At 44.9% G+C, this 17,033-nt stretch overlaps 1 protein-coding gene across 1 annotated transcript in view; it reads left to right on the forward strand.

Moving 5' to 3' along the window:
* The window catches only part of hpse2 (heparanase 2), a 125,802-nt gene that overhangs the window by 79,116 nt on the left and 29,653 nt on the right, over nt 1–17,033 (forward strand). The window contains exon 6 of the mRNA XM_080449480.1: nt 20–67. Coding sequence (XP_080305606.1) covers nt 20–67 — 48 coding nt within the window. The remainder of the gene's footprint in view (nt 1–19; nt 68–17,033) is intronic.

Consider the following 17,033-nt stretch of genomic DNA (forward strand, 5'->3'; position numbering starts at 1 on the left):
TTTTTGTTTTCACGGGCAGGTTCATGAAGAATGCTGGTTCTGTGGTGGATGCAGTTACGTGGCAACAGTAGGTATTTTACCCCTTTGTTCTTCTATTTATTTATTTACTTTCCCTAATAAATCTCAATTACTAATAGCTTACTGTATGTATTCTACTAAAACAGCTACCTACTAGGTCTGTCCTTTCATAGTCAAATAATTGATAAATGGAGCATTTTGGTCGTAGTCAGACGTTTTTATGCTTTTTTCCATGCTGAATTCATTATTTATTGCAGAATGTTGAGCACATCTCGTGTAAACTCTAGATATAATCCTTTAATTCTACAAGTATAGGCCAATTAGCCAGTAGCCATCGTGAAATCAACATTAGAATGTTCAGTTCTCAACCTCTCCAACCGTAACAGGCTGGTCTCTGCCTATTGTATGCAGCAAACACAATTTTACAGACTTGTCGATTAAATAAATTAAATTCCTATCATTATATTCGGCCAAGCATTTCTTCAGTCGAGGACTAAAGTAGTGTCCTGGTAGATCAGTCAATAGAGCACTCGCCTTTTGACCGCAAGGTTCTGTTTGCCAACTCGGCGTATGAGTATCACCGCTTGGGTCACTAAATCATGCAGTAAGTACTGGGAGCTTATTGTAGGTGTTGCGTGCCACCCCAGCAATCCATCTCCCAGGGGTCTAGCGCAGTGGTTCTCAACCAGTGGTCCTTGAGGGGGTTCCAGGTGGTCCCCAGCTAAATGATACAGAGTTGGTAACGAGAGTTATGCATATAACTAAGGTTCTACGAATTCCGGATGACCGCCAGAGGCAGTGTTTTCAACACCTGGATATCCATCACGCGCTCGCGTATGGGTCGAATATTAATACCAACAAAGTCACTCGTGACCTGTGTGCACGCACGCCACCTATATAGGGGCGGGGCACACAGCGTTCATCCTCATGAAATCTTTTCGTCGAGAATGAGATTCCGAGTGACAGTCAACTCTGGCGGTCATCCGGAATTCGTAGAACCTTAGTTATATGCATAACTCTCGTTCTACTTCATTCCTACTGACCGCCAGAGGCAGTGTTTTCAACACCTGGATGACTAATACCAACATAGTCACGAGGAATCTGCGCTTACCGAAGTCGGTTTGCAGATAGAATAAACAGACAACACCACAGCCGTCGCCACAGGATGCGAGACGGCCAGGTTGACTATATATAGGAGCGGGCAAAAGCCCATGAAAGATGAAGCCCATTCGGCTGCATCTCCTGGCCTGCTCCAAGCCTGTATCACTGAGGGAGAGGCTCTGGCAACACCCGCGGTCAAGAAAGGCCTTGGGGGAACCTAGAGGCCCCCTGAAGACGTACATTTGCCTGAACGCAGCAATGACAGTCTCCATTAAGCCCAGGCACAGCTGTGCCCTTCCTCACGGACAAATACAACCAAACCAGCCATCACAGCTATGTCCTGCCACAGAGCCCGGACGGGACACAATAGGCAGGTACTAGAATGCAGTTGCTCCACCTCTGGTTGAGGAGCAAACTAACAAATCAATAGGCTAGCTGACGTGAAATGCAGAAAGCCCCTGAGGACGTAAGGAGGGGTCGGCCATATGGTAAACCCAGACCAATCCCACTTTAACAGTCTCTGGCAATGGCCAGGGCATGAAGCCCATCTACTCACTTTTGCAGATGAAGCAGTGAGGACAAAGAGTACTAGCAGATAGTCATCTGAGAGCAGCCCGATGTACCGGCTGGGGACAAAGCTTCCAATACCACAGGCAAGCGTCATGAAGGCACCCATGCAACCTGTGGGGGCCACACGCGGAGAGCATCTCAATGGTAGAGAGGCTGAACCCTCTATCTAACATCATCCGCAGATATCTAGGGCAGCATAAGCACAGAGCAACGCTCCAACCTATGCAGTGGCCCTTGTCCCGACTAGAGCACAGTCTACACTCGCTGGCGTGCAACGCCCTGGTGTACGATGCACAAAAATCCAGTAATTTTTGGACAATAGTTTTGAATTTCAGCGGTCAATGACGCAGCCGAAGGTTAGGAGTGAGGATGCCACATGCCCCTCCCCCCTAACTGTGACAGGAGATCTTGTCTCTGCGGAGAGGCCAAGGCACTTCATTGAGAAGCTGCAGTAGGCCAGAGCATCTTGCCCTAACGGACTGGTCTGTCTCAAGGCTAACGGTACTACCGCTCTGCCATACCTATGCACGTGATCCGAACTGCTATCGGATCCAAGAGGCTTCCAGTGGGAAACATGTCCGCAGCCTGGACTGTACACCCAACAAGCTCATTGCTATGAAATTTGCAAGATGAGGCAAGGTCCACGAAAGGAGCTTCCAAGCCTCCTGCAGACTGACTGGGTCAAGCGCCCCAGAAGGCAGACTGTTGACATATTGTGTTATTGAACACGCCATAAACATCCTGAGGGCCAGGTGCACTGCACGCAGGTCCAGTGCATTAGCGACACTGGCTGGAGACCCTCACCATTCTGTTGCAGTCTTGGGGTTCGAGGCCCAAGCCACGAAATATATATGCACATTTGTACATGCGTGAAAATTTGTCCGCTGTATTTATTTACCCATCCTAGAACTACTAGGAGCAGTGAGCAGCCATTCTCCGGCGCTCATGGGGCAATTAGGGGCTCAGACAGGGACACACATCGACCCACTTCTGGCCTGGCGTCGAACCCGGGACACCCAGAGGCTCTGGCTCACTACCAAAGTAGACAGTGCCAATTCTCTAATCATGCAAGCAAATGCCTAGAGTGATAGGCGCTGTATAGGCGCTGGATAGGCGCTGGATAGGCGCTGGATAGGCGCTGAATAGGCGCTGAATAGGCGCTGAATAGGCGCTGTGTCTGCGCATCAACACTCGCATGCCGGAGGGCCAGGGCGAGGTAGTCAAGGGAATGTCCAATACGTCACATTCCAGCCGCTGTGGCATGGCTCTAGTTAGCAGATCAGAGACTAACACTGTGGCCATGAGCCACGGTCATCCAGCTCGACAGCTTCATCTAGTGATACCACCAGAGAAGCAATGCTCACAGTTAACAGTTTAGGCGTTTAGCAGGCGCTCTTAATCCGGATCGACTTACAGTAAGGTAATGTAAGTAAAGTAAGCAATGTTGGCATCAACCACTAGCCTTAGGTCTAGGCCATATTGGGCTGTACTCCCCATGGCTGACAAGCCCTTGGTAAGAGGTTCTGGAATTGGCCCACATGCCAAATCTCATGTACGGCAGTACAAGCAGTAGCGGAGTGGGACACACTTACTATGCTGAAGCTATGTTGCGGTGGTCCGCACGTGGTTCCTCAAAGCGGCAGAATGGGATACATTCTCAACGCTGACCCCTTTTTTTCCTTTCGTCCAGCGACAAGCAATAGCGGAGTGGGACACACTTACTATGCTGAAGCTACGTTACGGAGGGCCGCACGTGGTTCCTCTCCTTTTTCTTTCCTCTGGTCAGCGACCAGCAGCAGCGGAGCGAGACACACTCCCAATGCCAGCGGTATATTCCAGTGGGCGCACGCCGCAGTGGCGTGGTCCCTCCAAAAGCGGCAGAGCGAGACACACTCTCAACGCTAATACTTTCCACTCCTTTCGTCCAGCGACAAGCAGTAGCGGAGCGAGACACACTCCTAATGCTTACGCTATATGGCGGTGGGCCGCCCGCCATGGTTTCTCAAAGCGGCAGAGCGAGATGCACTCTCAACGCTAATCCTTTTCCCTTCTTTCGTCCAGTGACAAGCAGTAGTGGAGCGACCAGCAGCAGCGGAGCGAGACACACTCCCAATGCTAGGGGTATATTCCATTGGGGGGCACGCCGCAGTGGCACTTACAAATGCAAGACACAGCATGCAGCTGGTATAACATGACTGTCAGTCATTATTTCTTGTTTCCTTTTCCCCTGTCCAGCCTCATCATGATTTGTGTGCATGGGGATCTCATCTTAAACAAGCTCAGTGCTTAATGAGTTTTCCAATTTAGTAGACCTTGTACTGTGAATGTGTACTTCCATGTACTGCTTTCAATTCAGTGGCCAAGAGTTCGTCATCCTGACAATTCCTCTAGCTGAGAAAGCATCCCGAGGGCTCAATGCTAGCATCCCTGTGGGAGGCAAATCCGCCCCAACCAGGCCAACCCAGTCGGCCTTTCTGCCAGCAGTATGCCGCTGCAATTAGCCAAATATTCACAGCCATAGCCTGTGTCAGGCACCATAGTCAGGACATGACCGGCACAAGTAATGGACCTTCCCTTCTGGGACCAGCAATTGTTGCAATAATCCATGGGCAACAGCAACAGAGTGAGACACTCAATACTACTGATGACGTAGCCGTAGCAAAAGCGAGAATCATTCAGGCTACAGTGTCAAGGACACAGTATGATAGTCAAGAAGTGGCAAAGCAAAACACACTTCAATCGTCATATAGAATTCTTTAAGAAAATTTCACTACCAAGCACATAGTATTATCTGGATAGCAGCAGAGTGACATACACTCAAGCTACGATATCAGTATTCACAGTATACTGCATATGTTGAATAGCAGTAGTGAGTACCAGGTACACACAGTATTAGTGGGTAACAGCAGCAGAGTGAGATACACTTGTGCTATTGGTAACGTAGCCATAGCAACAGAGCGAGAATCGTTCAAGCTACAGCGTCAAGTACATATGTACTTGTTAATGTATTGTGTCTTGGACACAATTAACACAATTAACATTAATGTTAATTAATGTTGTCTTGGACCCCAGGAAGAATAGCTGCTGGTTTCCCTTTTTGCCGCAGCTAATGGGGATCCATTGCCAATAAACAAAGCTTATTGATTATCAGTACCCAGAGTACAATGTTACTAATATGTAACTTTGTCGTAGCAAGGAGCGACAACCACTCAAGCCACAGTGTCAAGTCATGTGTCAAGTACCCACAGTATGAAAACCAAGTGATGGCAAGGCAAGACACACTTGAACCATACCAGTATTATAATTCCATTTTACTACCAAGCACAAAGCAGTATAACCTGAATAGCAGCAGCGAGTCACACTCAAGCTATGATACACACTCAAACTGTGAGGTTAAGCACACACAGTGGCAGTATTGGCATATATGCTGCTTAAGTCAGCTGTCATTGATCAGCGAGACCTCTTTTATCCCATTAAGACCTGGAACTGTGTCATTTTTAGATTTGAGCTAAAAAGCATTATTTACACTTTGGGCTATTCAAAAATAGCAGATCTACAAGCTCATAGCGCGGCCCAAGTACATGTAGTAATAGGTACACAGTATATCGTCCAATAACGACAGAGTGAAGCACACTATGGATGTCCTTTATTAGCTGCAGCTAAATTATATTTGGACTGGTTAAATTGGGGTTTGAACCAGGGACCTACAGACTTGCAGGTAGACAGTGTACTGACTGAGCCGGATAGCAATCAAGCTAACACGCGCCATATGTCTGGTAGATAGAATGTCTGCGTCAAAGTGAGAACCACTTTCAGCAAAAACATTCACAGAAGAGCGCTCATACAGTGGTGTAAAGTAACTAAGTACATGTACTCAGTACTGTACTTAAGTACAATTTCGCTTAGGTATTTGTACTTTAATGGAGCCCAGTTATCTGCCACTGCGCGCATTAACGCCTTGGTCGTCTCCTCGAGGCGAAAGAACACCTTCTATGAGACACATTAACCAGTCAATCTGGCTCCACCGCCGTCGTGTCATCGAGGCGAGAGACGGTCTTCTCAAAGCGGCAGAATGGGATACATCCTCAACGCTGAATACTTTCCCCTCTTTTACTTTATTTGTCTGTAAACAGCACAATACATGCACTCACCGTCGCCAATGCACAGCTATGGCTCCATAGTTATCCGTGCCAGGTTCAACAACAACGGTGGAGTGGGGAAAGTCAACGGTGTTATTGTCGTTAGCTCCAATGCTAGCAAGCAACCGCTAACTCCATTCACCGTCGCACTTTTTTTTTTTGCTTTTTTTTCCTTGTTCCTTTCCGACAGCCCCTATAAACGGGGTAACGTAATTCCATGGTAGCAGGCTACGCAGTCTCTGGAGGACGGACCGTAGTCCGTAGCCCCAACCGTGTTGGTTACGAAACTTCACGCGCAGCTGCAAGTATCGACCTACGCTCTTGGAGGCGAAAAGATGAAAGAGGATGAACGCTGTGTGCCCCGCCCCTATATAGGTGGCGTGCGTGCACACAGGTCACGAGTGACTTTGTTGGTATTAATATTCGACCCATACGCGAGCGCGTGATGGATATCCAGGTGTTGAAAACACTGCCTCTGGCGGTCAGTAGGAATGAAGTAGAACCAAATGGACCCTTATAGATCTTTAACTCTTGAGAGTGTAAATTGAAACCAAATGGCTCAGTAAACAGTGGATGTCACAGCCTGGCTTACGATGCTTAGCTGTACCACCATGTACCTCAGAATGCAGGAGTAGCCACTCTATGAAGTGTTATAAACAGCAGGAGACCCGGGTTTGAATCCCGGGTAGGACATAAAAGTTCAAGATTAAAGCTTTAACTGTGGCATCCCTGCTCCGTTAGTGAGAAACTGGAAGTAGCAATTCCATTAACTGTCATCGCATAGCAAAACACTTTTAGCGCATAAATGAACATGAAGTATGCCGATTCTGCCCAGAAGTGGACTGCTAGGGTTCATGTGGTTAAGACCTTCTTGCCATACACTGAGAGTGAATGGAATAGTTACTGTATCACTCCCAGGTAGGGACACAACCCAAGATTTGACCAAAGTTCAGCATCACTTTAAAGCACAAACATAGTTTTTCCCCTAATAAGAATATCCACACACACGCACACGCACACACACACACACACACACACACACACACACACACACACACACACACACACACACACACACACACACACACACACACACACACACACACACACACGCACACACACACACGTGTGTATACTGTAGAATGCATTCAAACCCACACCTATACAGTGAATGCAGCCGCTGGCTGTGTAAAAAGAAAGTGAGAAGTCGTTAAGGTCAAGGTCAGGTCTAATTAGAAGAAGCGGAAAGAGGAAGGGGTGTCGCTGAGGTTTAGAAAAACACCACCCACACCGTTAAAGTCAAACCATATGCCCGGGCTCATTCCTTCTGTCAATTAGCCCGTTTTACACCAGGGGACTAGACTCCAGTCTCACCAGACTGCGTGACAGACCCCCCTGACCTCCACAAAACAACCCCAGCTAATAAAAACGGAGACCAATCATTAACACAGCCGCAATGTGAGTTTCACTGCACTACAAACCACCGTGCTCATTAAGACCAACTCAAGGCGATCCCTTATTTGCCATATATACGCAGAGGTTCCCCCGAACGTAGACGTGCTCTCTGTTAGAACTTGGAATTTGGTCATGGAACGTACTGTAGCAGGTTTTGTAGTGAAAGATCCTATGGTTCGTTTCTATAGATCATGCTTTCCATTATCTGTTTCACAACTTCTAAAGCTTCACGCTTATTTTGTTTGAGTTACTGCTTCCTGCTTTTGGATTTATCGGTCTGACGCGAGCAGAATTTATTTCTACATGATCTCAAGACGGGCAATCTCTCTCACTGTCTCTCTGTCTGTCTCTCTCTCTCTCTGTCATAGAGACAGGGAGTCTCTCTGTCTCTCTCCCCCCATGTCTCTCTCTCTCTCCCCCATGTCTCTCTCTCTCTCTCTCTCTCTCTCTCTCTCTCTCTCTCTCTCTCTCTCTCTCTCTCTCTCTCTCTCTCTCTCTCTCTCTCTCTCTGCAGTGTTATGTTTTCATTATAGAGTATTTGATCACAGCCAGAGAGATATTTCATATTTATTTCCCAATAGCCTAAAGGCAGTGCATGCACCCGCAGCCTGCCACCTCCAGGAAAAGCGCCGCAACTGTCATCCTCTTTCAGAGCTCTCTCTCTACCCCCCCCCCTCTCTCTACTCCCTGTATTTTGTGGCTGCTCAAGGCACTTAAAGTTAGTTGTTACTTTATGGTCAAGTTACAAAGCCGACTGGAGGCTGACGTGACTCCTCTCCTCCCACAAACTGTTGCGGTGCCCTGGAGCACGCCACTTAATTCCTAGTGGAATGCCAGTGGGGCCTGCCCTTTTGCCAGCTCCTCTAATAACTGGGAAGCTCTGAGGCAATGAACGCCTGTGACAAGACCAGAGTGATGCCGACAGGCTGCTGCTGGAAAACGCATGTGGAAATTCCTTCCCGGACAAATAAAGGTTAAGCAAAGACAGAAAAAAATGACTTTCAGCTCGGTTTAGAAAGTCAAGTGAACTAAGTGATCCCAGTTTTAGAGGAGGCCGGGACATACCTTGCACCCACATTTCTCTCGCATTATACGGATGTCAGATTGAGCTGTGCCAGCGTTTTTTCCACCAGAACATGGAAGCATGATGGCACACACGTGTAATCCAATTGCAACAACCCTCACTCTTAATTTATGCTCTATGACACACGACGGCAGCACACACCCAAAAGAAATAGCAGAGCTACAAGCTCACAACGCGTCACATCTGCGACACGTTGCAAGCTTATATGTCGGCTATGTTCGGGCGCATCACGCCACCGTGCGACAAAGTATGAATCGGGCTTCAGCGTGTGCGTGAAGTGCGCACCGTGTGGGAATTTGGGTGCTGGTTATTTACAGCTGAGATTTGTGTCCACGTCTCGGTGGGACTGTAAATTCTCCATGTCGGATTTCCCCAGAGGAGCAACATATCCTTCACCCCCCGTAATATAGACCTTCTTATAATAACCTGATGGTCCGGATCATGACAAGACATCCCCCACCTCTTCACCACCCTCCCCCTTCCCTCCTTGCAACCCCCCTGCTACACCAGATGGTCGTCTCCGGACCTTTCCATCCATGTGCGTTCCCTCTTTCCCCCCTCTTCCCTCTCTTCGTTTTACTTTGATGTCATCCCTCTCCGCAATTCTCTCTTCATCATCTCCTGTCCATTGACAGAAACTCTGGATTTGCTTGATCACCGAGCCCCAGTCTGGAATTTCTATAATGTGTGTGTGTGTGTGTGTGTGTGTGTGTGTGTGTGTGTGTGTGTGTGTGTGTGTGTGTGTGTGTGTGTGTGTGTGTGTGTGTGTGTGTGTGTGTGTGTGTGTGTGTGTGTGTGTGTGTGTGACCGTGGCTAATCTCGCAAAGCCATTTGACCGATCAGGGTCAAATATATTTGCCTGTAAGCCAAGGAAGTAATATGAATATGTTTCACATATGTTTTATACTTCTAGACCTGTGCCCGTCGGGCACCGGTCTAGTCGAGAACGATGAAAGTTGGGAACGATGCAAATAGGGAATGCCTGGCCCACCCTATTATGCAATACCCGTTATACCCGTTGTCAGAGTAATCTGTCTGTGTCCCTCTTATTAGAGCCCTGCACGGGCCGAAAATGTGGGTCCTAACCCGGCCCTGGCCCATGGAATAGGCGACTGCCGCAACTTTACAGCTCGAACCCGGCCCGGAGCCCGACACCCTTTTATTTATTTATTATTATTAAATTAATTATTTTCGAGTGTGCACTTTCACTGGTGCCCCCAGCAGCTCCACTCTCAGCTGCGCTCTCGCTCTCTGATAAAAACAAACCCACAAGAAGTCAAGAACGCACACATCACACTAAAAAGTACTTGTAGGTTTATCAAATGTAACTACAAATATTAAATAGCTATTAAGGCGCAAGCCAACTTTTCCTTTATCTTCTGGCTGTCCATCGTGCAACAACTGTGTGTGTGGCTTTTGGTGTGTGCGCTGCTGTGCTGTGTGGTGTTGTTGTCACGTGACTACTACTAGCAGCGTGCAGTAGCTGCAGGCTAGGAGGCTAGCCTAGTGCACATGCTAAGACATGGCCACAATGGTCTAGGGTGAAATTCACTGCACAAAATGTTTACCGTATTAAATAATGAGGTCTGTGAGCCCGAACCCGGCCCTGGGCCCGATGGTCAAATACAGAAACGGCCGGGCCGGGCCCTGGTCGGGTCCCGACGGGCCTGCAGGGCTCTACCTCTTATGCCCATATATGGAGAACTCTACAGTATATCTGTCTGTCCTTGTCCCTTTTATGCCCATATGGAGATCCCTGATGTTATCAGTATATGGCTATATGTGATCATATTTCAATCAGAAACACTCACGTCAAAGTAGATTTAACCATTTATTGCCACAAATGGAATACAGTAAAGGGGGGCGCATGCTACCATTTTCGGTGGTCACCTTATCACCGCGGTGGTGATAGAGAGAGCTCTCTCTTTCATAGAGAGCGCTCTCTCTATCACCTAAAAGGTGATAGGGTGACAACCTCATTTGGTACCATGCGTGGGCCTTTAAGCTTGGCGTTAAAGCTACGCTCTTGGGAGAATATTCACTGAATTTTGTCGAAGCAGCCTGCTAAGCATATATTCAGGGAATGCTTAAGCAAATCCCCCATAGGGATACAAAATCAACAATAAGCATTACATTGACATATTAGTTTGAATTAGCAGATATACAAGATAATCACAAGTATTTGAGCCTATGCCAGACTCTAATCAAAAGGTGGAGGCTGGGGTGGAGGAGGAGCTAGCAGAATGCATTGGTTCAGCAACCAAGAAAGACCTAGAGAAATCGAACCGTATTTAAAGGAACCGCTTTGCTAATGCGTGAGCTGTGATTGGAGTATGAGTGTGTGACGTAATGACCAGCAGTGCTGTGAATGGGGAATAGAAAGCTGATGTTCACATCAGCTGACTGACAGCTAGTTACAGCTTTGGCGTGCAAGACTTCCGTGTCCTGCATGAACTAACGCTATGCTTCATCGGCCGGATTGGTGGTTCTGGAAAGTCCTTGTGCAATGTCTGTGGACAATATGTGGAGAATGTCGGAAGAGTGCAAACTGACTGTGGAAAGTAGACTGACTAATAATTAAATGGCAGGTGTAGGGAATTCGATAGGCGTGGGGAACTCCATCTGGCCGTCCGCAACACTTGTGCCGAATTGTATTTGATTCTCGAGATATTTGGATTACAGACGTACATACGTACATACGTACGTACATACAGAGATTCGTTGCATTTATTGTAAGATTTAAAATCTTAAAAGGACCACTTCACCAATTTTCAACCTATCTCCATATATGGTAATTGGTCCTCACTAATACTCATTATAGCATGGTACCATTTGTACTGGTAGGCAGGTTTCTGTACTGTCCACAGCCAACCTCTGGACAAAAATGGTACCGTTTTATAATGAGTATAACTGAGGACCAATTATATAAAGTCAGGTTGAAAATGGGTGATGTGGTCCTTTAAATGTAATACTGGAAAGTCAATGGAGAGGGAAATGACAACATTATTTGGAAGTCATTATGACGTCACAGTGATATGATGTCACAGCATCAGTATAACGTCATCAACATGACGTCTGAGATTCGCATGGAAGCCAGGCTGCTAATAGACCCACCTTGTTTGTTCCTGCCTTGGTACTGTACGTTTAGATGTCACACCCAGTGATGGAAGAAGTACTCAAATTTTTTACTTAAGTAAAAGTATCAGTACCACAATGTAGAAATACTACTACTAATAATACAAGTAAAAGTCCTGTATTCAAAATGTACTTGAATAAAAGTGCAAGAGTATTGGCATCAAAATTTCCAAAAGTAAAAGTTACTTTGTCCCCATTTCACAAGGTTTCAATTTTTTTTGAAAATAGCCGATCTACAAGCTCACAACGCGTCGTATCGCAACGCGTTGTGAGCTTGTAGATCGGCTATTTTCATATAGCCAAATACTGTATATAGGGCTGAAGTGGTTAATGCATGTTTTGTAATAATAATCAAAATCTACAAAGTAACTAGTTACTAAAGTTTTCAAATAATTGTAGTGGAGAAAAGTACAATATTTGCCTAAGAGATGTAGTGGAGTAGAAGTAAAATAATAGAAAATTGGAAATACTCCAGTAAAGTAAAAATACCTCATAATTGTACTTAAGTACAGTAATTGAGTAACTGTAATTAGTTACTTTACACCACTAATCGCATCCATGGGGTTCTCCAGTTAAAGAACAGAATGGCACTGTGGCCTGTGTTGTGTTGTGATCTTTCTCAGTGGTGCATGGTGTTTGTACATTGATCTGGTGCTGTATTGTTTCAGCATCATGTGACCGTGGTATAGTCACTGGTGGCTGGGTAAACCATGGTGGATCTTTACGTCCGAGCCGGTTCAAGCGGAACATGGCGGAAAAGGCGTAGCTGAACGCCATACTTAAAATTAAAGTTATTTCACTTAGAAAACTATTCTGGTAAAAGAGAAAGTCAATAGAATTTGACTTATACAATTCTTAATACATGTGATATTAACCATACTGTGGTATTAACTAACTAAAATTAACAAATAGCATTAAATGTACGTACAGTCAGGGACGCAGAGAGCATTGGAGAACCAATTTTGGGTTTTTCTTAATTTAATTTGGTTAATTCGGTAAAAAAAAAGGTACTCCATGAAGTGTAGATGTGTGGCAAAAAGGAAACGTCTCTCCCTCACGCACCTCTCCATTCAGAAATGGAAAACAACAACCGTCGTCCTAAACCACCCTCGCCCCGGGTCTAATCCGGCGGCCTCGGTCTGTGAAAAAAATGGGGCAGTGTGTTTTAGGACGAGCGTTCCGTTTTCCACCTCCGTTTTACCACGCCGGCTCGTCGGAGGTTTTCTCTTTTTCTTTTTTCTTCGTCCCAGATGGAACTGGACACTTCTAACCATAGCTATATCATATGCCTATACTACACAGTAGCAAAATACGTTTTTCAGAAAACTCTTAGGATTTAGAACAGTGGTTCTCAAAAATAGCAGATCTACAAGCTCACAGCTTTGTGTCGCAAGCTTGTACATCTGCTATTTTTGAAAATTTGAGAAAAATCTTGAAAGTGTTCATAATTTTACATAATCTTTAAAATGCGAATCTTCTCTTCTGGGGGTCCCTGGCACAAAAAAAAATCTGATGGGGGTCCACAGCCAAATTACATAATTTTGGGGGTCCTTGGCACGAAAAAGTTTGAGAACTACTGATTTAGAAGGCATTTGTAGAATCGGCCTTAGGTCTTAATGGGTTAAAGACGCTATTTTATTTGTAAAAGAGGTGGTGCCATGGTTTTGCACTTTTTCTGTTTTTCATGTGTCTATGAGGTTGATAGAACTTCATTAAGCCCCCTGGTGGTGTTTTTATGGTGTTGTCTGACTTTCTGACTTCTCTGACTATTTTGAGTTTCTTCCTGGAGGCTGAAACCTTGAGGGTCAAACGTGCCAATAGAAAAACAGCACTTTAATGACACAGTAAAATTATACCCTCCCCCTCATTATCATAACACAACAGGTGTGGGCATGAGGAGGAGGAGGGACTAGGACAGGTGGGTGGTGCTAAGGTGGTGGAGGAGGTGCTAAGGTGAGAACCAGGTATACTTAATGAACTGGAGGCGTGTCCACATAAAAACATAATTTTAACACTTTCTGTACACTTTTTTGAAAAAGATCTTCCTCCTACCATAATATCTGATGATTATGTTTTAAGGGGGGAAAACATCACTGAAAATCACGGCACCCCGTCTTAAAGAAAACACATTTCTTCCACGGCTTAGAGTGCCAATGTAGCTAGTGCCTGCAGGGGTATGGGCAAATACATTGGAGTAAAAAGTAAACATGGAAGTACTTTGCAAAGAGTTCTACTCAAGTACGTAACCAAATCTGATTTACATTTTGGTCAGATTGGCTGCCAGAGTGTACGTCTCTCTCTATTAGTGACAGGAAAACTCATACTGTAGATGTGCTATAAAAACATTGTGTGAAGCATCTGTGATGCTGTGTTGATAGTTGAAATATTTCAGTTTCACTGTGCCATTTGGCTTATGGCAAAGGACACACCCTTCAGTTTCACACAGCAGTCTTACTGATAGAATGATTTAAGACATTTCAATGCTCATTTCTCTTGCTCTCTTCCATCACTGTACTCAACTTATATTTAACAGCAAAGAAAAAAGTAAAAGAAAACAATGATTTCCCTTTTAGTTTTTTGGGGGGTCAAAATGTACTTGAGTAAAAGTACAAAAGTATTGGTATCAAAATGTACTTAAAGAGGTGGTGCCATGGTTTTGCACTTTTTCATGTGTCTATGAGGTTGATAGAACTTCATTAAGCCCCCTGGTGGTGTTTTTATGGTGTTTTATGCCTTCTCTGACTATTTTGAATTTCTACCTGGAGGCTCAAACGTGCCAATAGAGAAACAGCGCTTTAGTGACATAGTAAAAACATACCCTCCCCCTCATTATCATAACACAACAGGTGTGGGCATGAGGAGGAGGAGGGACTAGGACAGGTGGGTGGTGCTAAGGTGGTGGAGGAGGTGCTAAGGTGAGAACCAGGTATACTTAAAGGAGAATTTTGGACTAAGTTTTTCTTACCTTTTCTATGATGTTATATCTTAGGATGAATGGTACAGTAGAACATTTTCATAACTCCATCCTGGGTCCGCCACAGCTTAAAACGTGCGCGGATAGGCCTTCCGTTAGATCACATATTTTAATAGCTTTTATTTTTATTTTTATTTTTAGATCTGACGTTCATAGTGACAGAACACTGTCCAAAAAAACAAACAAAAAAAAAACAGAAGTCTCGCTAGACGAGATTTCAATCTCGTCTAGTGAGACTTAGATTTTTTTTTTGGTTGTATAGTGTTCTGTCACTATGAACGTCAGATCTCTCACAAAAAAAAAGCTATTAAAATATGCGATCTATTCATACCATTCATCCTAAGATATCATAACATCATAGAAAAGGTAAGAAAAACGTAGTCCAAAATTCTCCTTTAATGAACTGGAGGCGTGTCCACATAAAAACATAATTTTAAAGGAGAATTCCGGACAAATTAAGTGTTATCTTTGATGTCTCGTTACTCACCTAACGACATGAAAAGTGGCGTTCTTTTTTTCCATATATTCCCCTGTCGTCATTTTTTAAACCCCCTCCGTTGTCATAATGGGAGCGCGTGGGTAAGGGAAATTCGTCTATTATAACCGACGCAAAGTTGTTTTTTTCTCTACTAGTATTCATAGTAGAGTCTCATGATAGTCAAACATGCGTTGAAACTATCTGCGAGGCTGCCGTCAATGGCGAACGAGTTAACACTGGTTGCTTGTTTCCAGAATCTGGCAACACGAGTTGCCAGGTTCTGGAAAGAAACAAGCATCCAGTGTTAAATCGTTCGCCATTAACGGTGGCCTCGCAGGACATTTCAACGCACGTTTGACTATCATGAGACTCCACAATGACTAGCAGAAGAGAGAAAAACAACTTTGCCTCGGTTATAATAGACGAATCTCCCTTACCCACGCGCTCCCATTATGACAACGGAGGGGGTTTAAAAAATGACGACAGGGGAATATATGGAAAAAAAGAACGCCACTTTTCATGTCGTTAGGTGAGTAACGAGACATCAAAGATAACACTTAATTTGTCCGGAATTCTCCTTTAACTATTTCTGTACACTTTTTTGAAAAAAATCTTCCTCCTAGACTAGTATAACCATAATACCTGATGATTGTGTTTTAGGGGGGGGGGATCACGAAAATCACGGCACCCCGTCTTTAAAGCACCAAAAGTAAAAGTACTAAAATGTTGAATGTGAAACATTCAGCATTGCGACGCTGCGACGCGTTGTGAGCTTGTAGATCGGCAATTTTCAAATAGCCTAGGTATAAAATAGGGCTAAAGTGGTGATACAGTCGCTGTACATTTGAACATACTGTATGTGAAATGGGTCCTCTGCATTGAACCCATCCTTAACTATAGGAGCAGTGAGGAAGTGCCATTAATACGGCGCCCAGGGAGCAGTTAGGGGTTTACTGTCTTGCCCAGGGACACTTCGACACGTACAGTATACTGGGCGGACCGCGGGGTGAACCGGTGACCTTCTGATTACCAGAAAGAAATCCCAAACTTTCCTTGTTACTGTATTCAGGGCTTTTTGTAGCTCAGCCAAAATTCCCAACTGAGTTCCAGTCCAACATAGCTCTATCTTGGTTTCAATGTGATTCATCCACATGTCAAATGGAATGTATTACCTCGGGGTCTGGATATCCTCTGCAGAGATTTTTGAGCTGTCAATGCGCCTCTTTGATATTGCTCAGTGTTGCTGTATTGTGGATTAATGTGAGCTCCCTGGATGACAGGGGAAAGAGCTACAGTAGTCATCTCTATTGCGATGACTTCTTCCAGTAATGTCATGAAATATTCAGCAGTGCTGCACCCAGATTGTCATAACTCACTCTACCTACACCATTAAAGGGCCATACCGGTGGTCTGGCATGTGCAGCCCATTGACTACCACTCACCGTACACTTGATAGTTCAGCCATGCATTTCCCAAACTGTACCATGATTTGTTAGATTCTCGAGGAAACCACTGGATTCCATGAATTCCAGTATGGTATGAAAATCAATTTGCTTGAGATGGGCTATTTGTTGTTGTCAAAGTTACGTTATAAATGACATTTTTAAGCCATTCTAAAGCGCAGATTCAGTTGAAAACTCTAGCCAAAAACGGTCCCTAGAAAAACGTTGTTTGATGACCATAAAATGTCCATGCTTTTTAAATGGTGCAATTAGCCAACATTAACTCAATTATTCAGTTAATTTCTCTAATGTTTAAATGACTTTGGAGATGATGTAGACATTTTATGTTTTCGTATACATGTAATCGTGAGTTCCCCTTATCTAATGTTATGCCTCCGCCGGCAGACAGCCATGCACAGAGGCATTATGTTTAAGGGCTGTCCATCCCTCCAACCCTCCGTCCGTACGTCTGTATGTCCATCCCAGCATATCTCAGGAACACCTTGAGGGAAGTTTATGAAATTTGGCACAAATGTCCACTTGGACTCATGGATCAACTGTAGCATGTAACTGTATGTAAGTCTTCACTACATACTACTATATCATTCTGGACAGACACGGATGTAAACGGCAACTG

Source organism: Gymnoscopelus braueri, assembly GCF_963280865.1.
Source record: "Gymnoscopelus braueri genome assembly, chromosome: 14".
NCBI lineage: Eukaryota > Metazoa > Chordata > Actinopteri > Myctophiformes > Myctophidae > Gymnoscopelus > Gymnoscopelus braueri.